Source organism: Xiphias gladius, chromosome 3 (assembly GCF_016859285.1).
Source record: "Xiphias gladius isolate SHS-SW01 ecotype Sanya breed wild chromosome 3, ASM1685928v1, whole genome shotgun sequence".
Taxonomy (NCBI): domain Eukaryota; kingdom Metazoa; phylum Chordata; class Actinopteri; order Istiophoriformes; family Xiphiidae; genus Xiphias; species Xiphias gladius.
The window spans coordinates 7,653,958-7,680,809 of NC_053402.1; the positions used below are offsets into that span (position 1 = coordinate 7,653,958).

Consider the following 26,852-nt stretch of genomic DNA (forward strand, 5'->3'; position numbering starts at 1 on the left):
CTGATGTTAAGAAATTTGATAGGGACAAAGGTGGACATCCTTACAGTAGTCCTTAAGTTAAGGGCAAAGTGTACTTCAACGTAGCTGAAGGTGGCTTTTGTGATGTCCCTTGCATTTCTGGGTCCATTTTGTTTTATTTCAAATTTTTATTTTTAAAATGATTTATTAAAAGTAAATCTCAGGTTTCAGTGTCAGCCTTAATAATCCAAGAGCAATAACTTCTGTCTAGACACATCACTTTACAGTGATTTTTAGCAGTTATACAGACAGAATCAATTGTACTGTAGAAGAGGCTGAAATATCAATTTGTCGACTGACCCCAATGCATTTCAGTAACAAGTCTGTTCTGAATGACGGGACAAAGCTGTAGTACTACCACACTTGTTCTTGCCTTCTCCATTAACATGTATAAAGCATGCAGCAGATTCAAGAACTCTCTCTTTTAGTTGTCAAAAAGTATTTTGGGAAATGTAGGAAATCAAATCTGAAGTAATAGCAGATGGGACAGTGGATGCATTTAAAGAGTGGAGAAAGAATTAGAATGAGCAAAGTGAGGCAAAGAAAAACATGAAAATGGAGATGTTATAGACAAAGATAGAGCACGGTAGGTGGAGATAGGAGGCCAACACACTTTCCACACACGCAGCGCTCAGAGTGGAACCTCGTGATGCTCACCAAGGGAGGGAAAGAGGGAGAAAGACAAGAAGAGGGAGGAAGAAAGTGGGTTACCCCAGTGGGTCATGGCTGCTTGAAATAGCCAGCCCAATGCCTCTCCTTCCTCTACCTGCCTCCCTACCTGCAATACCTCTGCATAGGTAGTATATTCAGCCCCAAATTTTAAAGCCCCACAGCACAAGGGTAAAGTGGGACATGACTGTCTTCCTGAGTTAATAAGGCGTGAGAGTCAAAGCTCCAGTATGTGCTTCAGTGACAGTGAGTGTTTGTGTGTGCATATGAGTAGGTTATAAAGGGAAAAAGACAGAGAGAAAGACAAGGGAGCGAATCCTTTGTTCTCCACCTTTGGAGTGGACCTTTACAGGCAGGGAGAAAATTACACATCCACTCGGCACATTATCTGCAGTTTTCAAGGCATTTGCGTCTGCTTGTGAGTGTCTGTGTGTTTGTGTGTGTCTATTGTGTGTGCATTTGTAACTTTTCGATCTTGTTCGTTCTGTCAGCACGTTAAGTACGGATGTGCATGTTCACTTGTGTGCGTGCATGTGTGTCTGAATGTGTGAACGTCTCCCCGGGGAAGAGAACGAGTCCATCCAGCAGTGTACTCACTTCCTCGCTCTCTCCATTCGCTCTCTCCATCTCCCTCCTACGACTTGTTCTCTCAGTGTTATGAAAGTGACCTATGTGGGTGTTACTGAGAATGAGTGAGTGAGGATCTGCGTTCGTCTGCGTGTATGTGTCTCAGCTGGTTTGTGTGTGCATGTGTGCCAGTGTCTTTATGTGATTCTGCTAGCAAGGCCAAACTCATGTAATCAAGTGTATTACCTCTAATATCTTAGATTCGGAGTATTAGGGGTGACACTAGTCAGTGCAGCCCATGAAATCTGACACTGACTGCCGGATTCGAGTTAAGACAAAATGTAGACCCTCTCAAAGCGTTCATTGAATTTTTTTTTCATTTTGATCTTTTGTCTTTCCAGGCTGTGGCAAATTGTGTAAAGGCCCTCAGTGATTTCGGTGAGTGTTCAGGATTGTGCTGAGGCACATCCTGGTGTGTTTAGTGTGTGTCAGCACCCGTCCAGATCTCAGTCCATTAAGAGTGTGAGATATACTGCAGTTTTGGCTGTGTTCCAACTGGAGAGGGACACGGGTTGGTTTTGTCAGATACATCAGAAATGGCTGAACTATGGGGAAGTGTGCGTGAGAGAGAAAGAGAGAGATAAATTGGCTTTTCAAGTTCATCCTCGCTGTGCACATATGGAAACAGTCTGGATGTGTATGCCTGTGTCCAGCTGTCTGCATTCATGCACCTATTCTCTTATTTCTGTGATCATTCACGCATAAGTGTCCCTTGTCTTCATGTGTGTCCGTATGTGAAAGAGAAGTAGATGAATGCCCTCCACCCTCCTCCCTCATCCTAATGACCATTCATCTGTGGAGGAGAGAAGGAGATGGCACATTACAGCGCTTTTAGTCAGGGTGATAGAGTTTATTACAGGTGACCACACTTACAGCTCAGTGACCACTAAAGACACTGGCAACATCACTTAAATGGCTTTATATAATAGATCAAATGGGTCAGTTGAATGTAAATTGAATAGCAAAAATTTGGATGCAGGGAAAAAGTGGACACATAATCTTGCCTGTGATTTGTGAAGGTTATTCAAACTTCTGTGTCAGAGGGAAGACAGAGTATGTTATCAACTGGTGACCTTTGGGATGCTATTGATCCGTTTGCCTTTTCCTTCATTAAAAAATAGCCAAAGTCAGACAGCACAAGTGCAGTTTGAGAAGTATGAGAACTGACAATGAATTTTGAGAACTGACAACGTCCTCACCATGGGACCTATGATGATTGGAGAATATTTAAAGCCCAAAGAGAACTGTTGCAGCTGACTGAACTACACATCCTTCTGTGAGGTGCTTAGCGCATCTGACATACTGTAAGCGTTAGGCCTGTTTGGGAGAGGGCTGACCCGGAAAGGAAAGCTCATAATTCAAGGTATGAAAACACACTTCAAAGTGGAAATGAACCCTTCAGGCAGCTCCTATGGAAGCTAAATATAGCACTGGTCATTGGGCCCAAAGGGGTGAATGCAGACTGTAATTCTGGCTCCCCTTTGATATCTTCTTCACCTTCACCATTACCTCGGCCGTAATTCCAAGGATGATGTAATAAACTCTCAGCAGGTTTAATCATTACCCAAACCTAGAATTACAGTAACTAGATGGTAATGGCAATTTACACATTATTTTGTGGGTACGATAAATTCAAAAGCGCACTTCAACTGCAAGACTTGCATGATACAAATGTATTTTGAAGGAGTAAGAATTTGAGACAACTTTTGGATACTGCGGAGAATGAACTGGACCTTGGAAAATCCTTCAGTTTTAACAAACTATCTCTGAATCTAAGTAAGACTGACTTCATCATCTTTGGCAATCATGTAACGAATTTAGAAATCAAACTTACAATAAGTGATGTTGAAATTGAAAGGTTGTCTGAAATCAATATTTGGGAGACATAAAAGAAAATGGAAGTATTGGGAAGTGCATATAAATCAAATACAAATACAAGTTTTTTACTTGAAAATAGAACTATAAGAACTATAAAACAACTTTTTAAGAACCAACTTGATTAAATTAAAGGCTCTAAAAGTCAGAGACTTGGTACATTTTAAAACTGCACAAATCATGTATAAGGTCAAAAGTAAATTACTACCTGAAAGTATCCAAATGGTGTTTAAAAAGAGAAAGTCAGTTTGATTTGAGAGTACAGTATATTTAAAAAAACAAAGGGTCAGGACTAACATAAAAAAACTGTTCCCTTTCTGTTGAAGGAGTAAATGTATGGAACTGAAAATGAGTGGCACTCTTTAGAAAGAGTGTTTAAAATAATTTAATAGACAAATATAAAAACATGTGATCAAAATGGCATCTTAACATTAGTACAGAAGGAATAATGTAAAAGAAGTTTACTTTTGACATCAATTAGGAAGCGTTTTGCACAATAGGATGTAGCGTCACCCTATACCTTTTCCGTTTGTAAGGAAAAAAAGTATTTTGTTAGTTTCATTGTTGTCTACTTTACTATTTTGTCAAGAGTAATTTTCTTTTTTTTTCATTTGCTTTTTTTGGGTGCTATTTTCCCAAATTGTTTGTATAATTATTTACAAACCAAAATATATTTCAATCTCAATTTCATGTTTTGCGCCAAGTCCGACTACTATCTGCCCTTAAGCCTTTTTCATTTTTTGTGCTGACCTCATTCAGAAGGAAAGGAGTCATACTCTTTTCCTTACCCGATATTTTGCCAAATATGCCAATGTCTTTAAGCAATGCACGGAGCCACTCTGGTAATCCAAATGTCTTTATATCACCTTCTAAACAGCAGTAACATGAATAATGGTGAAAGTATGAGTGGGTGCATCTTCATTAGCAAGCGTTGCCAACAAATTACAAATGAGATTGCAAAATAATTTATACATGCATGACTGTGACAAGCACAAAGAAGCTTTATTTGTTGACCTGCGGAATCTGGCAGCTTTCCATTGACTGAACATTTCCAGTAGTAGATTTGCCCACTTTGGTGATATATTTTAGTCAATCTGTGCTTTAGTGGGTAAATCTGTTTTGTGTCTGAAACATACATAAAAACACAGCTACTGACGGAGTGATCTGCAAAAATACAAGTAAGAGAACACAAGAAGACAAACACACAGAGACATTATCTCCTCACCTCCCCCACCATGCCATTCCAGGTTCCATTGATCTTCTTGCCATGTTTGCCATTAGTGACCAGGTAAAGGTCGTAGGTGAACTTGACAGACTTGGCAATCTTCTTCAAGATGTCAATACAGAAACCTTTACAGCAACGCTTGATGTAGATCCCTGACTCCTTTGTTTGATTACTGCACAGATAGACAGAGAGATGGATACATAATTATCTAATTAAATATGTACTTCTTTCTGAACTCTTAATTATAATCCTGATTTGGGTCTTCTGGCACCCTTATTCTCACACTGATGAAGTGTGAACTGATTCTACCTCTGGCTGTGTAAAGCTGCCATGGGAAATTAACATCATTCACAAGCAAAATTTAGGCAGTTTTTTCTTTTCATTTCTACTTTGGTCATTTCTACAGTAGGTAAATCTGTGAGCCACTGTGACAGATGGACAGAAGAAAAAAAACTGTCTTTATCAATATGTACTGTTGAATTCCCACAAATTTACTCAACAGAAATTAGAGTTTTGTCCTGTCATTAATTCTTATTCTTGTTTCTGAAGCATTTCACTCCAGATTCTGACACTGATTTGGTGTTTCTGAGCTTTGAGTCTTACACTGTCTTGATCTGTTTCCGGCAGGGTACAGTGTTCCTCATGCAGGTCCCGCTAAGTGGATCCACGTCTTCCACAATGACGAACGGAGCCTCCTCCAATGTCACGATGGACAGGTGGTCATCTTCCCTGGTTGCTGCCCCCCCATACAGTTCATAACGAGGCCACACATGGTACTTCATGGACAAGGAACCATTCTCCCATTTACCCACCTGGTGAAAGATACAGCAAACAAGCAAATCATACACAGTTAATGATTTTATTCCTTTATGTTTTTTATCTCGAACTGCATTCTGTATTTTTTAGCACTGGGTTAACTGCAGTCATGGAGACTAATAGCCTTTGTTCTGAATTCTTTTGTGAGTCAGTTTCATTTCGTAGCTCATTGACTCAGTGATAATAAATGTAACAGTAAAGTACACACATGAAATGAATCACTGGGAAGGAATCCAATTCAAAGATGAATTCACATTAAATTCCACAGTGAAATAACTGCAAACATTTGCCAACGTTTGACCAAAAAGCGAAGTAGAGTTTGTACGTTCATAATGGATAAACATCTCATTCTAATTGAAGTTTTTTTATGCCTCATATTCAGATTTTATTTAAAAACCTGCCAATAAAACAACTATAAAGCAACAAATGAACAGGAGAGAGACAGAGAAAGTTAGTGAGAGGAGATGTAGAAAAAACAAGATCAAAAAGTGCCTGAAGAAGAGAGGAGAGGAGAGGAGAGGAGAGGAGAGGAGAGGAGAGGAGAGGAAAGGAGAGGAAATGAGAAGAGAGGAGAGGAGAGGACTGGGACGCAGTGTAGAGAATGAGAGCAAGGTGAACATGAAGGACGAGACTGAAACAGGGGAAAGGGAAGAATTCAGATCAGGATGAGAGGTTGGGGAGAGAAACTGTGAGACAGAGAAGTGGATGGAGAGATCAAAAGAAGAAAAAGAGAGATATGAGAATGAGCTCAATTTGCAGAGAGAAAGGGAGAGACAAAACTACTGGTGGAGCAAAAGTCAGGTGAGTGTCTGTATGACAGAGAAATAAAGCTGGAGATGGAGCTCATTCAGATGCAAAATGCTGGCTCTTCTATATAGGAGTGTCCAGCTGTACGTCTCGAGGGCCCTCCAGCCCTTGTGACTGTACTCCACTGAAGAAGCGTCATCAATTAGTCAATTTCCCTCAGATGCTAGTCACATGAAACCATACCTGGAGACTATGCCTGTGCCTTTTCCTCTACAAGTTCCCAATAGGCCACTCTTATCAAGGGAAAGATGTGGGTGGAAGTGGACATGGATCATCAGCTAATTGGACACACTATAATGGGAGACAGGGGAGGACAGGGAGTAGTGGCGCAAGTGTGTAAAGTCAGGTTTGCACGCTCGTTAAATATGTAAATGTACACAAAGAAACACACACATACACACACACACACACACACACACACACACACACACACACACACACACACACACACACACACACACACACACACACACACACACACATACACACACACAGTTCTCCAGGGAACACAAACTTGGCAAGGCTGCCTCGAGTGGACAAGCTGAGCCTTTGTATCCCTCGGGCACAATGCAGCCTTCTTCTGTCTGCACAGAGTAAGTAAGAGATAGAGACAGACAAGGATGCAGAGAGAAAGAGAGAGGGAAAGTTGGGAGGGAGGTGGAGAGAAAGGGGTTAAAATCAGCCTGGAGGGGAGTAAACGGGATTGGACACTACAGAGTCTTCACACTGCTTCAAAGGTGCGGTGGAAGGACTGTTGTAGGAGCTGGAACTCATTAGAATCCAAGAAAAGTGGTTCAGCTGGAAGTCAAGCAAAGAATTAAACATGAGTGAGGGAGCGAGAGGAGGAGGAGGAGAGAGATGGAGGAGGAGGGGTATTGCAGGCTGCTAGGGAAGAAAGAGAGAAAAGGGAGACAGAAGGGGAGTGATTCACCTTCTTCTCTGATCAGAGGACAGAATATAGATTAGAGAGGCAGAAGAAAGAGAGAAATACTAAGAACAACGAATAGGGAGAGTTAAAGGAGTCACACTGCAGGACACAGATACAATGGAGAGGGAGCATCAGGAAACACAGATGTATGCTGGTGACTTTGCAGGTGGTGAGGTGCATCAGGTTAATATAAGGTTGTTGGTTCAGAGTTTGACTCAGGATTACTCTTGCCCAATCTGCACTACCACCTTCTCTGCCATCCAATTTGTATCTATTTTTTGCATTTTTTAACCTTCATTTTTTTAGAGAAAGGTGACTGACTACACATAAAGTTTGATTTTCATTCATGGAGTTATATACATTGACATGTAGAAGCTGCCAAGTACTGCCACAGTCATTTACAGCTGAACTTTTCAGTTTAAGTGCGCAGTTTTGTGTTTAAACCGTGTGTACGCTCACTTCTACGCATAGAATTTGATTTAGCAATTTCCTCTTGTGCTTGAGAATGTGTGTACATTTAGAACCCCTCCTGACCACGTGTACCTACAAACCCTCATTGATACACAGATGTAATTCAGGTTAACTAATTCCTATTGTACAGATACATAAACCACCTTTATTGTTGACCATTTAAGCATAACTGATGACGTGCATTTTCATATAAAAGATCCATAGGATTTGTTAATGATATTTTTGTAGTGACATTTTGTATGGAGGATAATTTAACTCTACAAAAAGGAAAACTGAGAACTAAAAGCTGAAAATGTTGTTTTGTTCATATTGTTGATACTAATATTGTGAAAGTGTCATAATACCAATTGTACATTTAAATGTGCAATTTTCTTTTTCATTTTCCATTTTCTTTTTAATAGTTCCTTATGGCCTGATTATTCTGAGAACAAAAATGATAATTTATTTTCCCTTTAAAAATTTTTCTTCCCTTTTAATTTTGTATATTTTATAATTTTGGGTAAAATTGTCATCCGTATTTTTGTACCATTAATTTAAATTGATTTAGCTAAGCCAGGTATATTTTCTTTTTAACAAAGGGGCAACAATTAAAAAGCAAATTAATAGCAAATTGGTAAAAATGAATTACACTGAAGTGATTCTGTGCCCAATGTCCATTTTGTTTTTTGCAGTTCTTTATTTGACCACGATGGAAAAGTGAATCCTTTTTCTGCTTCACCCCAGACTGTATCTTTATTTAATTATTTTTGAAGCCACTTGTAGAAGCGTGGGTTAAAAGAGTCTGGTTGTAAGAGCCTCTACCATTTTCAGCTACAAGATGTTAAAGGAGCAAAATGTTTCCATTATCCAATAAATCGGGGATAGCAACAGCATTAACAAGTTGTCACTCATGCTTAGCTCTATGTATGGTAGGGAGAATTGTGCACACCACATCACTCGTGGTCCATTCGCATTCACTCGTAATAACTAACTGTATGACAACAAATGAAGAGTGGAAACAATGGAAATGTGATAGAACAAAATGTAAAATAAAATAACACCAGTAACAATTCAGGAACACGCATACAATGAGACAGGTCCATAAGCCTGTTGCCACAGTACTTGTTTGCTACTTTAGCTACTGCATTAACGCTACCAGGACTTTCAAAGGGATTTGTCCATAGTTGGCTTTCTGGGGGTGTTTCATAAATGAGCCTGTATGTACACAAAGATATGTTATTTTTGTTATTTTTGCATGAAGGTGAGAACTTGTTCGATGTATGATTTGATAAATGAGGCCACTAAAAGTGGCTCATCATGGTTCAGCTGTCATTTGAACCTGAAGTCTTGCGACAGTAACTTTTCAGAGTCTCATTGAACTACAAAAATTTTGATAACTGCTTTGCCCCTTGTCAACACTACAGCCTATACGCTGTATTCTAAAAGTCAAATAGTGGCAATTTCAGAAAACCCAACCACAACATGCATGACATGCATATTTTACTTTTCCTAACAGATAGTTATATCTTATAAAGCATCTATTTTAGCTGTAGCCTTACAGTAACATATGTAAAGTATGATGATGCAGTACATTAAGATGAACACCTAAACGTACACTATATCATGTGGCCACGGAATACATTTTTTACTTTATTTGCTCCATGTTCACTCTGACAGGATCTCTTTGTGGTCAAATGAGTTAGAAAAAAAAACCCTTTGATATTTTCTGGAGTTTTCTGTTAGACAAAAGCCTCCAAAGTAAAATATGATTTTGAAAAAATACTACATAAATAATGTTTAACATGAAATAGTTCACCAAACATTTAAAATGAAAGCTGTGGACTCCTGTGGCATTCTTAGTAAATCACCACTTAGGAGTCTTTGCTGCAGTATATTGCTCAAAGGCACCTTTGCCTAGTTGATAATATCTAATCAGAGTAGCGCCTATAAAGCTTAAGGCTTAAAATGCTTAAAAAGTGAAAATCAGTTGATAAGAGATACAGATGGAAAGACACAGACAAATACTTGAGGACCAATCAGGCACTGTACTTACAGAATACAGCTAACTCCCTGGCATTGCTACCACTTTGTCATTGACTCTTAAACACATTATTTAACTGTTAAGACCAGAGGGCAATGCGGTTTTCATTGGAATGTAAAGGCCATGCACGACTGTTTTATGACCAGCAACGTGAATATACATATACAGACACACCCACATACGTGGACATTCTCTCCCCCTCTCTAATATCTCTCTCTCACCCTGTCCCACTGTCTCTCCTTGTTGAGCAGAATGATGACCAGCTTGGGGTGCATCTGGTATCCGTCCTCACTGAACGACAGATTACGTCCCTCAAAAGTCACATTCATCAGGTACCTGCAGACGGAAACAGTTAAGAGAGAGAAAGAGAAAGAGTCTCTTTGAGGCATACAGTATATCACTTACTGAAAAATATCTTTGGCAGTGGCAGCTCACAATTTCCCAAATATTAAAGTTTCGTTTCATGTCAATTTATTTTTTAAGCACTTACTCTTCCAGAAAAAACACACTGACATTACAAAAATTCATCAACCGCCAGGAAATAGCTATTACCTAATGTCTAACCAGCTTTTCCATTAATAGGTGAATGTACTGTACATTAGTCATCAGTTGCAGACAGACATCTGAGCAGAACAGCAGGAAATGATTTTAAGACGAGCCTGAGGAAAATTACTTTCAGCAAATGATTTCTCCAATCATCCATGTGGCGAATGTCACAGGTTCAATGTGTACACCCTTACTGTTGTGACCCTAAAGAAATAGATTTGGGACACTTTGGGAAATGTTAGATGAGAAGATCGACACCACTCTCATATCTGTCCATTAAATATGAAGCTATAGCCAGTAGCTGCTTATCTTAGCCAAAGGCTGGAAACAGGGGGAAACAGATAGCTTGACTCTGTCCACTGGGAACAAAATCCACCTCCCAGCCCTTTTAAAGATCCCAAATTAACATCTTATATCTCATTTGTTTATTCCATACAAAAACCTAAGTATAAAAGAGTCAATTCACCGTTTTAAGGAGGGGTTATATGCTGGACTTCTTCTTAGCTGGGAGCCTTTAGCAGCAACCAGAACAGATTGTAGGAAGTTACTCGGTCCGACCCAGAAATAGTAGATAACCTCTTGTAAAATGGCCATTTTTAGATATGTTTCTATACTTCGGTTTTTCCTGATCCGATCATCATGTCAACCCCCCCCCCAAAAAATCCCCCTTCAATCTGTTATCGAGTGCCCTTTCTACAAGCACAAGTGTTACCTGAATCTTGAATTTGGAATCATGTTTGGACAGTATTTGAGTTTCTATAATCATATGACGTTGTTGTTTTTTTGTTGGAAATGAAACAGCTTTTTTCAGAATTCTTCAAAATTACTTAAAAAGATTTGGTTACATACAAAAAAATTAACCTATTTTGGCTGCTGGCAAAAGTCTTACGCCATGCTGTCATTATGACTCAGGTAGAATGATGCAGTAGAACAAATGATCTAACCGGACACATTGATCACCAGTTAAAAAAAAATTGTTAAAACTGTTGAAAGTTTGGTTACATTATCTAAAAGATAAATTGACCAACAGATATATTGACCAGTTTCCCATTGCTAAACAATAAAGCGAGATCTGGAGAGAGGGAAGGAGAAAGGAGGCACAAAAATGAGCAATGCAGTTTGTATCTGGCATCAAATGTAATAAAAGTACTATATAATATACAAATAGCAGCTTGTCAGATCACTGTATGTTGGTGTGCGTATGTGTGCGTAACTGTGTTTGTGTCTGGCTCTGTGTGTCTACTTCAGTCGCTGTGTTTGTGTGGCGGAGATGGAGAAACCAAGAGAAAGCAGCATTGTTTCTGTCAGGTGAAATCATTTCACCTCCCTTCAACTAAACACAACAGACGTACACACTCCCACACACGCATGAGAGTGTGTAAGTGTGTGTATATGAGAACAGGAATGTTTATGTCATGTGAACTCAGATCACTTCACTGTCACCCCCCCCTCAACACCACCACCACCACCACACACACATCTCTCTTTCACTCCCTCACACTTTGCTCTCTCTCCTTCCATCTCCCTCTCTCTCTCTCTCTCTCTTTCTCTGTGTGACTGTTTCCATGGAAACACTGTCTCAAAACCGTGCACACCATATATATGTAAATTAATAAATAAATGACAAGAGTAATTGTGTGTATGTGTGTGTGGCTGTGTGTGTGAATCATTGGCTTGGTGTTGATGGGGTCTGTAATAACAGGACTGGGTCATGTATCAGGACATATGATCACCATCAAAATCTGTTTGTTTTGAGCTGTTGTTTTTTCTCCAGAGAGAGAGAAGAAGCTCAACCTCACTGCAGCTCTACTTCAACATTACACACAACCTCTCTGCTGCACTCAAATTGTTTTACCTTTAACCCTGTCAGACGTTTGCTGGAACAGATCACAGCTGATCAGGAAGCTTGACCCTGATGGAAAGCCTCTCAAAAATATAACAGTCTAAATTAAGTCATGTTTTTTTGTGTTTCTATGTATCTATGTATCTGTCAATTTAGTGATCTAGGCAAGTCCTATGTACAGAATGGAGTGATTTATGTGATAATCCAGCAATTACTTACTAATGCCAGCTTCCTCATTCTATTTCCTTTATTAAATATTGATATTTTCAATGGGCTGTAATGAGCAGAATCATCCAGCATCATACCGTCTCATGAAGCCCCATGTGTCCAGCTAACAGCCCCTTCCTGTGGAGCCTTGGCATTGATACAAAGTGCACAAAATCTGCTGCATAAATCATAAGCCATTTACAAAATGACTTGAAGCTGTGCCCCCTTTAATCTTTACTGAACAAGCTATTGTTACATGCTACAGTGTGGGGCCTTTGTGTGTCTACGTGTGTGTGTGTGTGTGTGTGTGTGTGTGTGTGTGTGCATGTGTGTGTGTGTGTGTGTATGCACATCCTACACACGTTGACAGCAGTAGCAGAGCGAAACACAAGCATATGTGTGTTGCCATGGCACCCACTACCACTGTGATTTCCAAGTCAATCTGTTGCGTTACTATGGTAACGGTAATCTTGCAGAGGGTGGGAGAGACCGAGACAGAGAGAGATAGAGAGAGAGAGGTGGGATTCAAAGAAAAAGAGGGGGCGAATGGGACATATTACTACTAGACTGCAAAGCTTCCTTTCCTCTTCTGTCATCACACTGGGACTACTGCGGTTACAGAGAAGGTACTTCTCCATGTCTCCTCTCCATTCTGTCACCTCTGCTGAATCTCCTGTATCTGACCAATAAAACTGAACAAACATGTGTCAACACCCACCTAAACAGTGAGGGTTTACTCACCATTCACACTCACAGAGGTATATACAGTTTATCCACATCTGGAAGCTCCACAGTCAGTCCTCTTATGGACCACTGAGCAGCTCCACTGGGGCAGCAGGGTGTTAAGTGTCTTGCTCAATGCTGGATGACAGACAGACACCTTCACTGCCTCCCTTGCCATGCCAGAGACACAAATACACATGTAGACAAAAATCTATACCCCCCCCTCTGTATGTTCCATGAGATAACATTAAGTAACATGCATGGTAGTAATGCTACGCATATACCGTGTGTGAAAAGCATGATAAGACAGAAGCACACATCCACACACGTACTAAACCCTCTGTTTTGATATCCTGTTGCACCCGTTAGTTTCCAGCTCAAGCTAGAGGAGAGTATCTCAGCTGTACTGTACAGCAGATGAATTAAAATTCAAACAGCAGCAGCAGCTGTCTCTACCTGGTGAACGAAAGCGAGTGACACTGACTAGACTCCGACAGGCAGTGCTCCGATCGAATCTATAGTAACACTATCCTCTTCATTCACTACCTCATATTTGTGCAGCATTAAAGACATTCCAGTGACTCTATCATTCCTAGTTTTATTTGAGGAAGATTCATGCTAATGTAAATAAGAACAACACAGTGCCAGACGCATACACATACACGGGCACGGAAAAACACTCGCCATGCTAACTCCACGGCCTGACACAGATACTCTTTAGCACATGTTCTTGTTTTAATAATGGAGGAGTTGTGTGAAATATTGATGAGTCATTTTTAATAAATTAACCCTGACATGAATTAGTCATGAATTAAACTCCTTAGCAATTACTGCGGTGCAATGTACTTATTGGATTTGTAGAGGAGGAATCTATATGGAGAATGATAACATGCCCCAGATGGCACCGTGCAGTCGATGCAGACAAACATACTATAGCTTTGCTGCATGCACACTTGGGGTATACAGCATAGATGTGGGGGGAGGTGTGAATTTTTTGTGCATGCATGTGTTTGCACATGTATGCATCTTGTGGTATCCATGTGTGTATTCGGGCTTGGGAACTGAATGTGTAAACAGTGCACTAAATTGTGCTAATGGAAGAAAACAGAGAGAGGACAAGACAGGAACAGAGGTACAGAAAGAAGGGGAGGTAGCAAATGGCACTACATAAGTGGTTTTGATTTGATTTACTTTTGACAAATGACGGACAGCACATAATTAAAACTAATTATCATGAAATTAATTTAAAATTGTAGCCCTAGAAAAGATTGGACTCTCAACATTTCAGAGATAATGGATAAAACACCTATTCTTCTCCTGTTTTTTTAATTTCTGAGAATTTTGGAATAAAACTTCATAAGCCTTAAAAAACAAATGTATCTAATCAGAATAAAAATTATAATCTCCTACAGAAGAATGAATTAAGGGAATGTAAAAATATAGCCGCAGTGATAAGGGGTCCAAGCACATTTTTTGACATACAGTATATGCATAATACAACAAGAGTCAATATGTAAAACAGACCACAACTGGAAGACGCACACACAAGTTGCCAATCTGGATTTGAACCAGTGGCCTTGCTGTCACATGGCATGTGTCTATATCACTAGACCATCAGGACAACACAGCTTGCATGATAGCAATGGACAATGAACATTAGGTAGTATTAGTTAGTAGTTAGTGGTAAACATTAGTATTAGTTAGCATTACTAATTACTAATTAGTATTACTAATAACTAATCTCATCGACTAATTAACTCAATGCAGCCTCTTATGTCTTTAACACCCAGTCGGCAGGAGCAAAAGCCAAGGGACAGAGTGGAGGAGTGACCACTAGCACAAGTTCCCCTCTGGATTTGAATCCAGAACCTTGTGGTTCATCTTCAGACTCTCAACAATCTGTGACTCAATTCTGATATTATTTATTAAATACTTTATGTTTTGAGAGTTAATTGATTATGCAAATTTTTAAAATAGTAGAATGATGGACTTTGTAATTTACCATTGGTTGCAGTGAAGCAAAGTTTTGTCACATATTGCAAGATGTGTTGCAAAAAGTCTCCACGCCCCTTCTGGTGATTTTTGACAAATTTTTGAAGTTCTCTGCTCTGCTGCTTAGGTCATGTTTCTCTTAGTTCTGTCATTTATTTTAGTGTTTCCTGTTTTATTTTGGTGTCACTTACTCTTCTTCTCATTTCAGATCCCCACTTCCTGCCCTCGTGTGTTTCCTTCCTTTGTGATTGTCTGCCCAGCCCCTGATTTGTATCCAGTTGTCTCCCCTTTCCTAGTGTATTTAGTCTCTGTGCTCCTTTCCCTCTGTGCCAGTTAGTCTTCGTTCATTGTGAAAGGTATTCCAACTCCTAGTGTAAGTATTCCTGGTTTTTGTTTGTTCATAGCCTAGTCTTGACCTCGTCTTTTGCCCAGCCCTTTTAGGATTTTTTTCCCTGCCTTGTTCTGCCTGCCTCTGTACCAATGTGTTTTCAAGTAAAGACTTTGGTTTTTGTGGAACCCTGAACTGTGTCCTAAATTGTGCATTTGAGTCCTCTTACTTGTGGTTACCAGTGTGTCAAAGACATAACCATAGATCACGTCGTATTAATTTCAGATAAGATGTTAATATTTTTACAGTTTTGGTACCCCTTGACCCATAGTGTCCCAAGACTGCCTAAAAAAAGTTCAAACCAAACCTTTTTTATGATAGCGTACACCTATTTTGATCTATGAACATCTATGCAAAATAGACCTTAACAACACAGCTTTTTAAATGTATAATTTTAAAATGGAATGGTGTCATAATAGAAAGTAATAACTTTTGTGCCTCTCAGTCCAAAATTTTTGTGTGAAATTTGTTCAAGACTAAATGACATTTGAAGGCACTGAAAACTTTTAAAAGTTTGGGACATAATTCAAAATGGCCAAAAAAAAAGTAAAAATTGTTACTCTAGCAGCATCGTGAGGTCAGCTGTGAATTTTGAGTTGTGGGTAACTTTTTGAATGTACCAAGTTTTGGTTTCTGAAGGTCTTATGGAGATCCAGATGCTTTGAGCTGATACAAATGCTGCTGCTGCTGCTGATAATAATAATAATAATAATAATAATAATAATAATAATAATAATACAAAGAGATTTGATGCAACAATTAAAATGGAGCTGGGGGACATGGAAGAAACAGGATAGACAGAGCAGGAGCGTCCTGACCTAGTTCAAATCAAGCCCCATCACAAACAGGTACCTTTTTAACATCTCCCACTGGCCTGCCCCATACATAAACACTCAAATGGCCTTTGTATACTCAGTCTGAAATAGCTTGAAATGCATACACAGTCACACAAACACCCAGGTGGACACATTGTCCATCAAGCTGGCATAAACTCATCCCTCCACTCAATGGGGTCAAAATGCTGCTTCTGCACGCACACGCAAACGCACAAACAAATTTACACTCTATTGAAAGCCTCACTGAGGCAACAGAAGTTCAAAAATGTCCACAGAGCTTAAAAGGACTTGACACCTTTCCAACTCCAAGCTCATTTGGAACCTGTCCACGCCTGGCAAGGTCAGGGCCACTGTTGTCAAACTCATGATTCTCACACTGCTGTGTATTGCTCACCAATGGTCTCTTTCTATCTCTCCCTCACTCTTTCTTTCACGCTCTGTGCTTTGGTCTCTTCTTCCTCTTTCTGTTATCTTCACTTGTCAGGCTCATACTGTAGCATTAGCTGGAATGTCACAGTGCTGGCTACAGTGGACTTAATTTACTTAGTGGAATGACATGTCCTTCTCTTGTGACTCAAAATGAAGTATTAAAGGCTGGACAAGGAAGTGCTAAGCAGAGAGGATCAACATATTGTATGGCTTAGAAAGTCAAGTGGATGACCATGACCATACAGCGATCCTTCATCATTCAACAGTAGACTGAAATGTCAACTAGATAGGATTTACATATTGTCATCCCATACTGACCTAAGTGCTTTGTAATCCACAAGCTTGAGTTAGTTAGGATTAAAAAAATTCAAATTGATGTGTCATCATTTCCAATAGTCACAATCCCTATGAGAATTAAGTATCAGACTGGGATACACAGCTGTAGTGTCCCAAAGCTGTCCGAAGAATTTTGCTTTGTTCAGTGTGCTTCAGTCTCTCCCTTCCTTCCGTCTTTCCTTCACCATTTGCTGTGCTGCTTGAGATTTTCAATATGAATTTTCAGTGTCAAGTTTTCAAATATGGCAGCGGTTCTGGAAAAACTCATAGAATACTCTCATAGAAATCTGTCCCGGAATAAATCTGAACCAAGAAATAGGCCCAGCAGTTCCTGTGTCGTACTCATCCTAAATCTAGTTTAAGTTGTTCTTGATGAGTTGGTGAGTTTTTGAGAGGCGGAAAGTCTCTCTAAATCAGTGATTCCCAACCAGGGGAATTTGCTCCCTGGGGGTTTTTCTGCAGTCGCCAGGGTGTATGTGAAAAGACTGGAAAGAACTTATGGGTTTTTTTTTTAAATACATCCACATATTGAGTCAACACAATTAATAGTGTGTGGAAAGTAGCTACCAAGCAACTACATGAGTTGAAATAGTTACCTTAAAGTAATAGATAAATGGTCAACATATTTAGCTAAAAGTATAAACAGTTGAAACATAACTAAAAGTGATAGATGAATATAGATAGATGAATTAAAAGTAATGAATAAACGATTGAAATAGTTAGCTAAACAGATAAATGGTTGAAATAGCTAAAAATAATTGTTAAATAGTTGGAATGTCCAGCTTTTGCCATGTTGAGTGGTATTTGTATAAATGAAAACTGAAAGTTCAGTTATGTGAAAAAATATCAAAAAATCCACTATTACCTCTGCTTGTGTATGATTGATAGTTCAATTATATCCAGTTTAAAATTAGTTCAACTAAACATATTTGGAAAATGACTGGTGGTGTCAGTGATGGGGCTTTGGGGATACATTTTACAAAAAAAAGGTTGGGGACCAATGCTCTAAACCGGTCCACATAGTTTTAGCCTTACATCCAGTTGACGGGCTCAACTGATTTTCATGGATGTTTTTCAGACTAATATTTCACAGCAAAAACTAAGCTTTAGAGACTGAGGCTCTGTTTGAATTCTTTGGAGAGTGACAATGAATTTCCCACCCACCCTACGAGAGAGCCTTCTGATTGAGTCACTTCCCTTTCTACCCCATGCTTCATCTAATCATTCACTGATTCACTTAGTAGTGAACCAACCAGGCAGCAGGGCATCCGTCCAAGCAGCCAGCAAGCCAGGCAACCAGCCATTCATTCAGTTTCCAGTATATAGACTATAAGCCAAATGCTAATCTCTTGATTGAACACTTGAAGACAAAGGTTATCATCAAACAAATTTAGTTAAGGCAGCGAAGGGCGAAGGATCTTAGCAGCGCTTGCAACTGATCTAATCAACAACACAGCTAAGTTGATTATAAAACTGCAGGTCTAGAGCACAGACATCGGTTGGGGAGGAGCAGAACAGTGGAGAGGAGATGAGAGGACAGAGGAGAAGAGAAGAAGGTGTGAGCAGATAAAACAGAGCAGAACAGCGATTGACAAAAGAGAATAATGTGGAACAAAACAGAGAAGAGAAGATGTATAAAAGGGGTAGAACAAAGGAGCAGACTAAAGGGTGAGAGAGGACAGAGCAGAACGTGATGGAGTAAAGTAGAGAGCAGAGAGCAGCACAGGCAGTAAAGACCACAGTAGAGTTGAGAAGAACAGAGCAGTGTACAGTAGAACACAGCAAGGCAAACACAAACAGATCAGGGGAATTGTATTCTGGGGCAACAGCAGCTGCCATAAACTCCACTGTTATCTCAAAACAGTAAGCAGTGGTGAAACAAATGCAAAACTTCAGAAAGGAGTGAACAAGCAGACAGGGGTTGAAATGACATCTAAGGAGTTTTCTGGAACGGACAACAAAGCTTTGCTGCCTTAGTGCAGGATGCAGTTGGAGCATGAGCAGAAAAATGATCCAAACCCCTAATATGCAGTGCAATCCAAAAAGGTGAGCATGTGTTTTCACAGTAAGCTTCTGTATTCTCCACCTGCTGTATGAGTGTGAATGTTAAAACTAGTATTTCTTGACTAATGTGTGTCTGTAATCAGCACTGAATTTGTGGGAGGAGTCAAAAAGGTAGACAGCAGATCAAGCAGAGACTGTGTCTATCTGCATGTAAATACAGTACAAGTGTGTGTGTGTGTGTGTGTGTGTGTGTGTGTGTGTGTGTGTGTGTGTGTGTGTGTGTGTGTGTGTGTGTGTGTGTGTGTGTTAGTATTAGTACTAATGTGTGTAATACTTTGTGTGCGTACGCAAGCCTTACGTTAGCCACCATACAGCTACTTTTGTAAACAGCGTGTCCCTGAACAATGAGTTGGAAAAACTAGTGGTGTCCTAGACTGGTGTCCTAAAAGATGACTGACAATCTCCTTAGCAAACACAAATACACACAAACTCTGTTGTACCTGTACATAAACACATCTGGCCTTCACTGAATGTTGCTCTTTACCACAACAAAAACACACATACTTCTATAGTAGACACTCAGAGTGGCAGAGGGGTGAAACAGCCCCTGAGTATAACACTGTGCTGAGCTCTGGAGCACAGCACGACAGGGGCTAGTGTTCGTCGACTGAAACGCCATTGGGACCAATTAGGCAGCGTGCATTGCAAAGCGCCGCCGAACGCTGCGCTTCACAACCAGTTCAAAAGGCCTGCTGCTGAGACAGACAGCTGGGGGGGTGGGGTTAGATTTTCCTAAGGAAGGGGCATATGAAGGGGGTGTTTGTGTGTGTGTAGGGTATTATTAAATGGGGGGAGGATGATCACAGTATGCAGGGGATGAAGGTGAATATGTTTGTGCGTGTCAGTGTGTGTATGTCTATGTGTTTGTGCCAGCATCTGCTGTATCCATGGTTCTGGTGATATAACACCACCTGAACCTGTGTACTTTTAAAGGCTGCGTCTAGCATTTTTACATCCATAAATCATGGCCACATTCATTTGGAGACATTACTGTAATTGTAAACGACTGCTGCACTGCTTAGACGCAGGGCCTCTACACTGTATTTTATATTGAACACCACAGAGCTAGTTTTCATGGAATTTTTGCTGGATTGCTTAGGGCTAAAAGTAAGTTTTTTTTTTTGTTTGTTTGTTTTTTTACTAAGTTTGTTTGATTTCCAAAACTGATTGTTTGAATTCCATACATTGCATAATTAATTGTAGACAAACACAAAACAATAACAGGTTGTCAGTCACATTTTAAAGGCTCCTATAAAATGCAGCCCTTTTGAAAGGGTATGATTGAAGACAGCATTAACAGAAAGGGGGTGTAATAAAAGTCATTATTGAGTTGCCTTATGGGAAATGTAGGCTCCAGCAATTTTTGGAGCTCAACCCAATATCAGGACATATCTGCCTCTAATGCCAAAAATTTAAGGCAGAGCATTGCTAGAGCAATGGTGTACCCTTTTAACCAAATAATAAAATTAAATAAAAAGCCACTTCAATGTGTAAATAAGCTGGGACATGTTGTTAATCTCTAGACAGAGTTCTTGGTACACTGTCTACCAATTGTCCATCATGTATCTATCAGCTCATATTCTACTGTATCATAAAATGTATGAGTTTAAAATTGATACAGTAATTGCCACTTTGTCATGTCACCATTTCTTTGTAAAAAAAACATTCAATTTTTACACTTTTTACACTGCGTATGAATTCAAACTTCCCTCTACATTAAACCAGACAATCCAACACCTTCACTCACCTGAGCACTTCGTTGGGGTTGCCTGAGATAGGGGTCTTCTTGTCAGGAGCTCCGTGGCACTCAGACTTCAGCAGGGTGTGAGGTCCGCGGTCCATCATCATTGTGGAGGTTGCCATAGTGATGATCGCCACGCCGTCGCGAACACGGGCCTCTAGGCCGTAGTCCCACTCGTCATAAGACACGGAGAGCAGACCTGGATGAACAAAGCAAGATGAGGAAAGACAAAGATCAGAGGAGATTTGGAAAGAAGAAAGACAGCAGAAGAGATGGTGAGATAGAAAGGGACAGACGGGTTAGTGGAAATAGAGAGGTAAATGGGGAAGAATTCAGGGGTGTAGGGTAAGTAAGGCATGAGAATGAGAGAGGTGAATGGATTGCATGGGGAAAAGTGAAGCAACAGAGAGACAAAGGAGAAACCAAGGCAAGGAAAGACGGATTAATTCTGTGAGGGTATACAGAGTGTACATGTTTTGAACCCACTCCCAGAGACAGAGCACTCACTACATGATGACTCGGAGAGCAGATGAAAAGCTTTCCCAATCTGCCTGACTAAAGGTCTATCACTTTGCTGTCCATCTGTTTGTCTAAAGCATTGTCTGTCTCTGTTTCTTGGCCTTTGCACTGTCTGTATGTCTGTTTATCTGTCCTCCTCTCTGCCTGAGCCCTGCTCTCTTTTGACAATCTGTCTGTTTATGAACATTCACTTGTAGGTCTCTCTCTCTGTGTGTCTCAATGTACATCTCTCCTGGTGCCCTTCCAACCATCCATCAGCCCATTCAGATGTTTGCCATGATGCCCGTCCTTCCTCCACACAACTGTCCCTTTGTGCTGTTTATTATCAAGGAGTGAGTAACGAGTGGATGGATGATACATGGATATTTCAAGTATTCCAAAGGCTGGGGACAATGCTTGACCTTAAAAGTTTTATAAGAGAGTTTTTTTTTCTCTTCTTTAGAAACACATGGGAACACTAAGGGTTGATTTACTATGAAAATTAGACATCTACTAAAACAGAGCTGACATTTTTCACTGATTTCTTTTTTCACTAAACTGCCATTATTGATAAAATGATTAACTCATGACATACAGTCACCATTAATTGATGCCACACAGTGCAGGCTGTCCAGCACTTAGCCTAGTGTGCACATCTCTTTTTAATGACCAATAATTTAGTTCTCCCGTTCACCACTGACAGAATTTTATCAGGTTAGAGCTAACAGGTGGGATTGTTACTGTGCTTTGGCTCGCAAAGGGTCTAATTGTTCTGGATCCATTTTGGAACTTACATCTTTATTTATTTTTTATTTATTTATTTATTTATTAAAAACATTTATGCACCATGGGTTTAGGACATGGGTCTGAATTGGACACTAACAAATGAGCACTGCCAGTAGAGCATCTAGAAGCTCATTACCTTCCTCAACGTTTACATCCTGGCAGCTGAAGGGAGCGAAAGAAGAAAAGAAGGGAGTGTTGCCAATCTACTTTCCACACCCTGATATGTCCCATATGCCTACTGACCGTTCACTAACCGCTATCAATCTCTGCATTTCTCTGCATGTCAAAACAGTAAGCATGGTGCTGGAGTAAGAGCGATACACAGTATCTTGAGTTTGGCGGGTGGTGTCTTTTATCACCTTTCCAAAACCAAAAAGATGGGAGCAATAGTGTTAGGGATATATTTAACAGTGTGTCTATCTGCTCTAACCTTACCTGAAAATGTTAGCATATCCAGGTAAGTAATTTACTATGTAAAGTACTAACCTAGCATCATTTCATGGGGTTACAGATTACTTTAGAAAAATACCTGTTCAGGGACCAAGGTGCAAGTATATCAGAGTTTAGAAAAAACATTAGCAGCTCTGTCCAGCTCTTAGTTTGGGGAAGTTTACACTCCAGGAACTCCAGTCAAATTTATGAAAGATAGTGTTGCAAAACTCGGATTATTCCTCATCTTGAAATTCTTTTCTCTTGTAAAAGTGAAGCACAACGTTGAATATGTACAATAAAGCATAAATCTAACAACAGTCCTGTTTGTCAAAGTATGTTTTTCTATAGTAAGCTTTCAAACCATTCGTTATGTTAGAAAAGGAAATGAGAAGCCAATTGTGAATTTAATGTAGAAACCTTGGTTAGCTCGGTCTTATCTAAACTCTCATACATGTTCCCTTATGACTTCTTAAAATGGCCAATAACTGATCTTTCTGTTTGGGCGCCATGGCTGCCTCTGAGTTCAGGGCACACAGCTCTGAGTGAAGCACACTCTGCCTTGAAGTCAATTTATCTGGCTATCCGTCTCTCTGTCTGCCTTTAATCTGTCCCTCTTTCTCTACATCAGTTGGTCTGCATCTATCTGACAGCATATGACCACATGTCAGCCAGTCCACTGCCATGTCAGTGGGCAGAAATAGATAGGCGGCCTGGCAACCTGCCTTCCTCGCGGGGCCTCAGCGCTGACAGCTCAGGCCCTCCAGGACCACATCTAATGTCAAACATTGTTGACACTTTCTCAACACACACTCACTCACCCACTCCCATCACTTCTTCCTTTTTATACATATCACTTTTATAATTTTATGGGAAGCATAAGAAGATGTGTGTGTTTGTGTGTGTGTATTGGCAGCATGTGTGTGCTGCAGATGTGCATGTGTTGTGTGGTGTATTCTTTTCTACATCTTTGGAACTGCTGTTTGATGTGTAAATATTCATACATCTCTCAGGACATGTATAAATGTCATAACAGAGACATGTAAACTGGCAATTTTATAGCTGAACATCACTGTAGCAGCTGTAAAGGCTTTTTGCCAGTGAACTGGCTGCTGTCTCTGTTTAAAGGCAAAGGCTGTCTCGGTGTCACAGATGCGTACACACATATGTACATATACAAAGAAAATCACAAACACTATCCACACACAGGCAAACTGATTGGAGATTGTAATAGCAGAACTACTAACTGACTGGTTATTTTTGGAAACGGCTTATTACTGTCAGTGATGTCAGGTTGGGTAGTTATGTTAGCACAGTCTGCACAGCAGTAGTGTGTAACTCTGAACAGAGGGACAAAAAAGAGGGACAGAATGAGCTGAGAGAAACTCAGACAGACACGAAGATACAGAAGCAAAGCAAAAAAAGAAAAAACTGAAGGGAGTAGAGAATTGGGAGAGAGTCAGACGAGGCTGAAATAGTGAGAGAGAAAACAGAAGTGAGGGAACAACTGTATGAAATGAGGAGGAAAGAGAAGTAAGGAGGAGAGTGGGAGGAGAGATGGTTCCCCAGAGCGCCACTTAAGGAAGGCATCAGTGGAATTCCCCAAGAGAATTGGAGGCTCTTCTTCACACATGGTGCAAATTATTAAGCGTGCCTAGTAAGCAAATTAGCCCCATAGCTAGCATGCACCTTCTGTTGAACCTTGAACCGCTGCATTCACCCAGAGCACACACCACCACACCATCAGTCACATGCTCTGCCACGGTGTCGTTTGGCTCTGTGTAAGTTTAGTGGTTGGTTTGGTTGATAGCTACTCGGGGCTTCATGTGGCTTTTCTGAAGTTGAGGTTAAGACGCAGAGATAAGGGTTGGTTCAATGACTAAGTTCTACAACTGAATTTCTAATATCTACAAATACCAAGGTAGTACCTTGCTCTTGTACAGCAGAATCTTAATCCAGGTTAATTCTGGCCAATGTTCTGTTAAAATTTATCACGCAGCAAAATAAATGCACTCAGTGCTATTGTCAGGATATTAATTCTACTGCAATAACACAAAAAAAGTCTTTCAGATGATTTAACAACTCCTTACAATGTGAGGCTGCTCTAAGTGCGATTTTACAGACTGTCACTGCTGAAGCTGTAAAGTAAAATCCTTCCATCACAGTCATCTCATTGGCAGAGGGAAGCATTGACAGCAGCAGGCTGTGACCAGAAGCTCAGCCATCTGCATACTGACTTAGGTTGTAGGCACATTTCAATATCCAAACTATAATATGGTTCTGATGTATACTACCATACAGCATCACATTTTACAGGAAATCTATGTCCGTATATACATAAGACACCAAACTGTATCGTCATTTAAACTAACATTTAAACAAAATATAAATTATCTACTGTATTAAATATCTATCAATTTGTTGTTTAAATTAGACTATAGGACTACTTTGAGTGTCATGTATCTTGGCAAATTCTGTATCCTATTCATCATGCATTAAATGAGTGGCCGACATTTAGCCTACTATCTGTCATTATGTCCCATATGATTAATCCCATGATAATTCAGTGCACACTCTGAGAGGTTTGTGTGTGTCCATCAACGCAGCCAGCCCGCCATCTCTGCTTTGTAATCATTCCCAACATTACACACAAAGGCACAAAACACACTCATAGGCACACACACTCAAACACAGGAGCACATCACACATCTAACTCCAATTTAGAGTAAATCATCCATGGATGCCAATAAGGGAGCAGAGGTAAAAAGTTTGAGTTACGGTGCTTGAACAGCACAACAATCTCAGGTTTGGCCTGGCAACCATTTCCCAGAAACTGCTGAGGACAGGCAGCAGGGTAATATCTTGACTCAACTGTAAATCCAAGCCAAATACCAACAAATTATCAAACTCATATGTCCAGAGTAAATATACTACAAGCTCTATGGTTTACTCTCCTACAGAGAGTAAAATAGACTGAAGTCATGGAAAGTTCCATTAGTTCTCATCACTAACAGTTAAAGGTTTGATTCCCACTGTGATCTGGCCTTTCTAAAAGTGTTTGTCCGCCCCCAAGTGCTGAAAGTCATGTTACATGAGGCAATCTGACAGGTGTGCCTGACAGATTGTTTGAGCAGGTTGAGTGGTTTATGCACCCCAAGTTAGATGTCACTTTGGTTCCACATTTAACCTTCAAAGGTTAGAATGACCTACAGTGGTGTTGTGGGGGGAGGGTGGGGGAGAAATGCTCTCTCGCTTCTTATTAGGAAAGGTCAGTTTGTTTTTTGTCTTGCAGGAAAATCCAAATAGCCAACTGAAAATAAAATTTGGAAAAATTACATTTCCTTCCTTCTGTGGTATTAAATAAGCCAAGCGTACGATGATGAATATTGCAAAAGGATGCTGCCACATCTTGGAAGAGGGTACATGCCTTTGTGTTTGCTTCCATGAACACTGACATCGCAGTAAGATAGACAGTCCAGCATTGCATCATTTAAAAAAAAGCAGTAGGCTACTGTACTACTTGCTTTTTTAGCAGGACAAAACCAGACACAATGTAATGTTTGAAAGAGGAAAAGCCACATTCTCCCTCTTACAAATGAAAAGTTGCATTCTTAAACAACAAAAAACACACTTGTTCAGTTTAAAACACTAAGAAGGTTTGCTGCTACAGCCTCCCTTGGTTTGATATGACTAGTACCTTATGGTGGGTAGTGTTAGCTAATGTTAACTTTAGATAAAACTTGCAGACTAGGAGTTTACTGCTACTATTACACTACTTTTCAGCTTTTACCATTATCTTCTAATTGTCACTTTAGGACAGTTGAATGGCTGTTAGGCTAAACAAGTTTCTCAAAGGTGACAAAAGCAAATTGGTAGCTACATATTTGTTAGTAATTGATTATTTTACACCATTGCTGACCTCCCTAGCTGTGTAGTCATAAAGCACTGAGGAGACAAGGGTTCGGGATTTCACTCAGACTGAGGCCACCTATATAGTAAATGCATGCATTCATGGTACTTTTCATGCACTTTGGATAAACATCAAATCAAACGCTGAATGTAATGTATTTGTTGTACTTAAAAAGGGCTTAGGATTTGAGCTCAAGGCAAGTAACATCTTTCCACACTGAGATTATGCCAGATAAAAATGTAATCCAATTTTAATTCATAATTGTGACTCAGTTTCCTAACATGATTTCCTACCTGTGGGGAACTCTGCAGGCACGACATCAGTGTCTCCAGCTACCAGCGAGGGCACTATCCATGTGTAGCCGTAGCCAGTGATCCCAACAGAGTGGGCCACTTCGAAGATGGTGTTGGCCTCTTCTTTTGTGCAATAGAGAAGAATGACAGGGCTCTGTAGCTTTTTCAGCTGGTTCTGGATCTTTGAATCTCCGTCATCGACAGACATATCAAGTAGTAAAACTTCTTCCAGTTCCCAGCCCACAAAGCTGTTCTCAATGGTGCTACGGATCTGAATGGGACAGAGGAAAAAGAGGTTGATTTTAAAAAAGTAGTTTTACAAGATGCTAATTTCTAAAGACTTGTTTTCTGTCAGGAAAAACTTCTATCTTAAAC

At 40.1% G+C, this 26,852-nt stretch overlaps 1 protein-coding gene across 1 annotated transcript in view; it reads right to left on the minus strand.

Annotated features, from left to right (window-relative positions):
• The window catches only part of LOC120787268 (glutamate receptor ionotropic, NMDA 2B), a 79,674-nt gene that overhangs the window by 16,205 nt on the left and 36,617 nt on the right, over positions 1-26,852 (minus strand). The window contains exons 3-7 of the mRNA XM_040122926.1: positions 26,478-26,748; positions 20,568-20,760; positions 9,678-9,792; positions 5,018-5,226; positions 4,415-4,586 (exon numbers count right to left, since the gene is read on the minus strand). Coding sequence (XP_039978860.1) covers positions 4,415-4,586; positions 5,018-5,226; positions 9,678-9,792; positions 20,568-20,760; positions 26,478-26,748 — 960 coding nt within the window. The remainder of the gene's footprint in view (positions 1-4,414; positions 4,587-5,017; positions 5,227-9,677; positions 9,793-20,567; positions 20,761-26,477; positions 26,749-26,852) is intronic.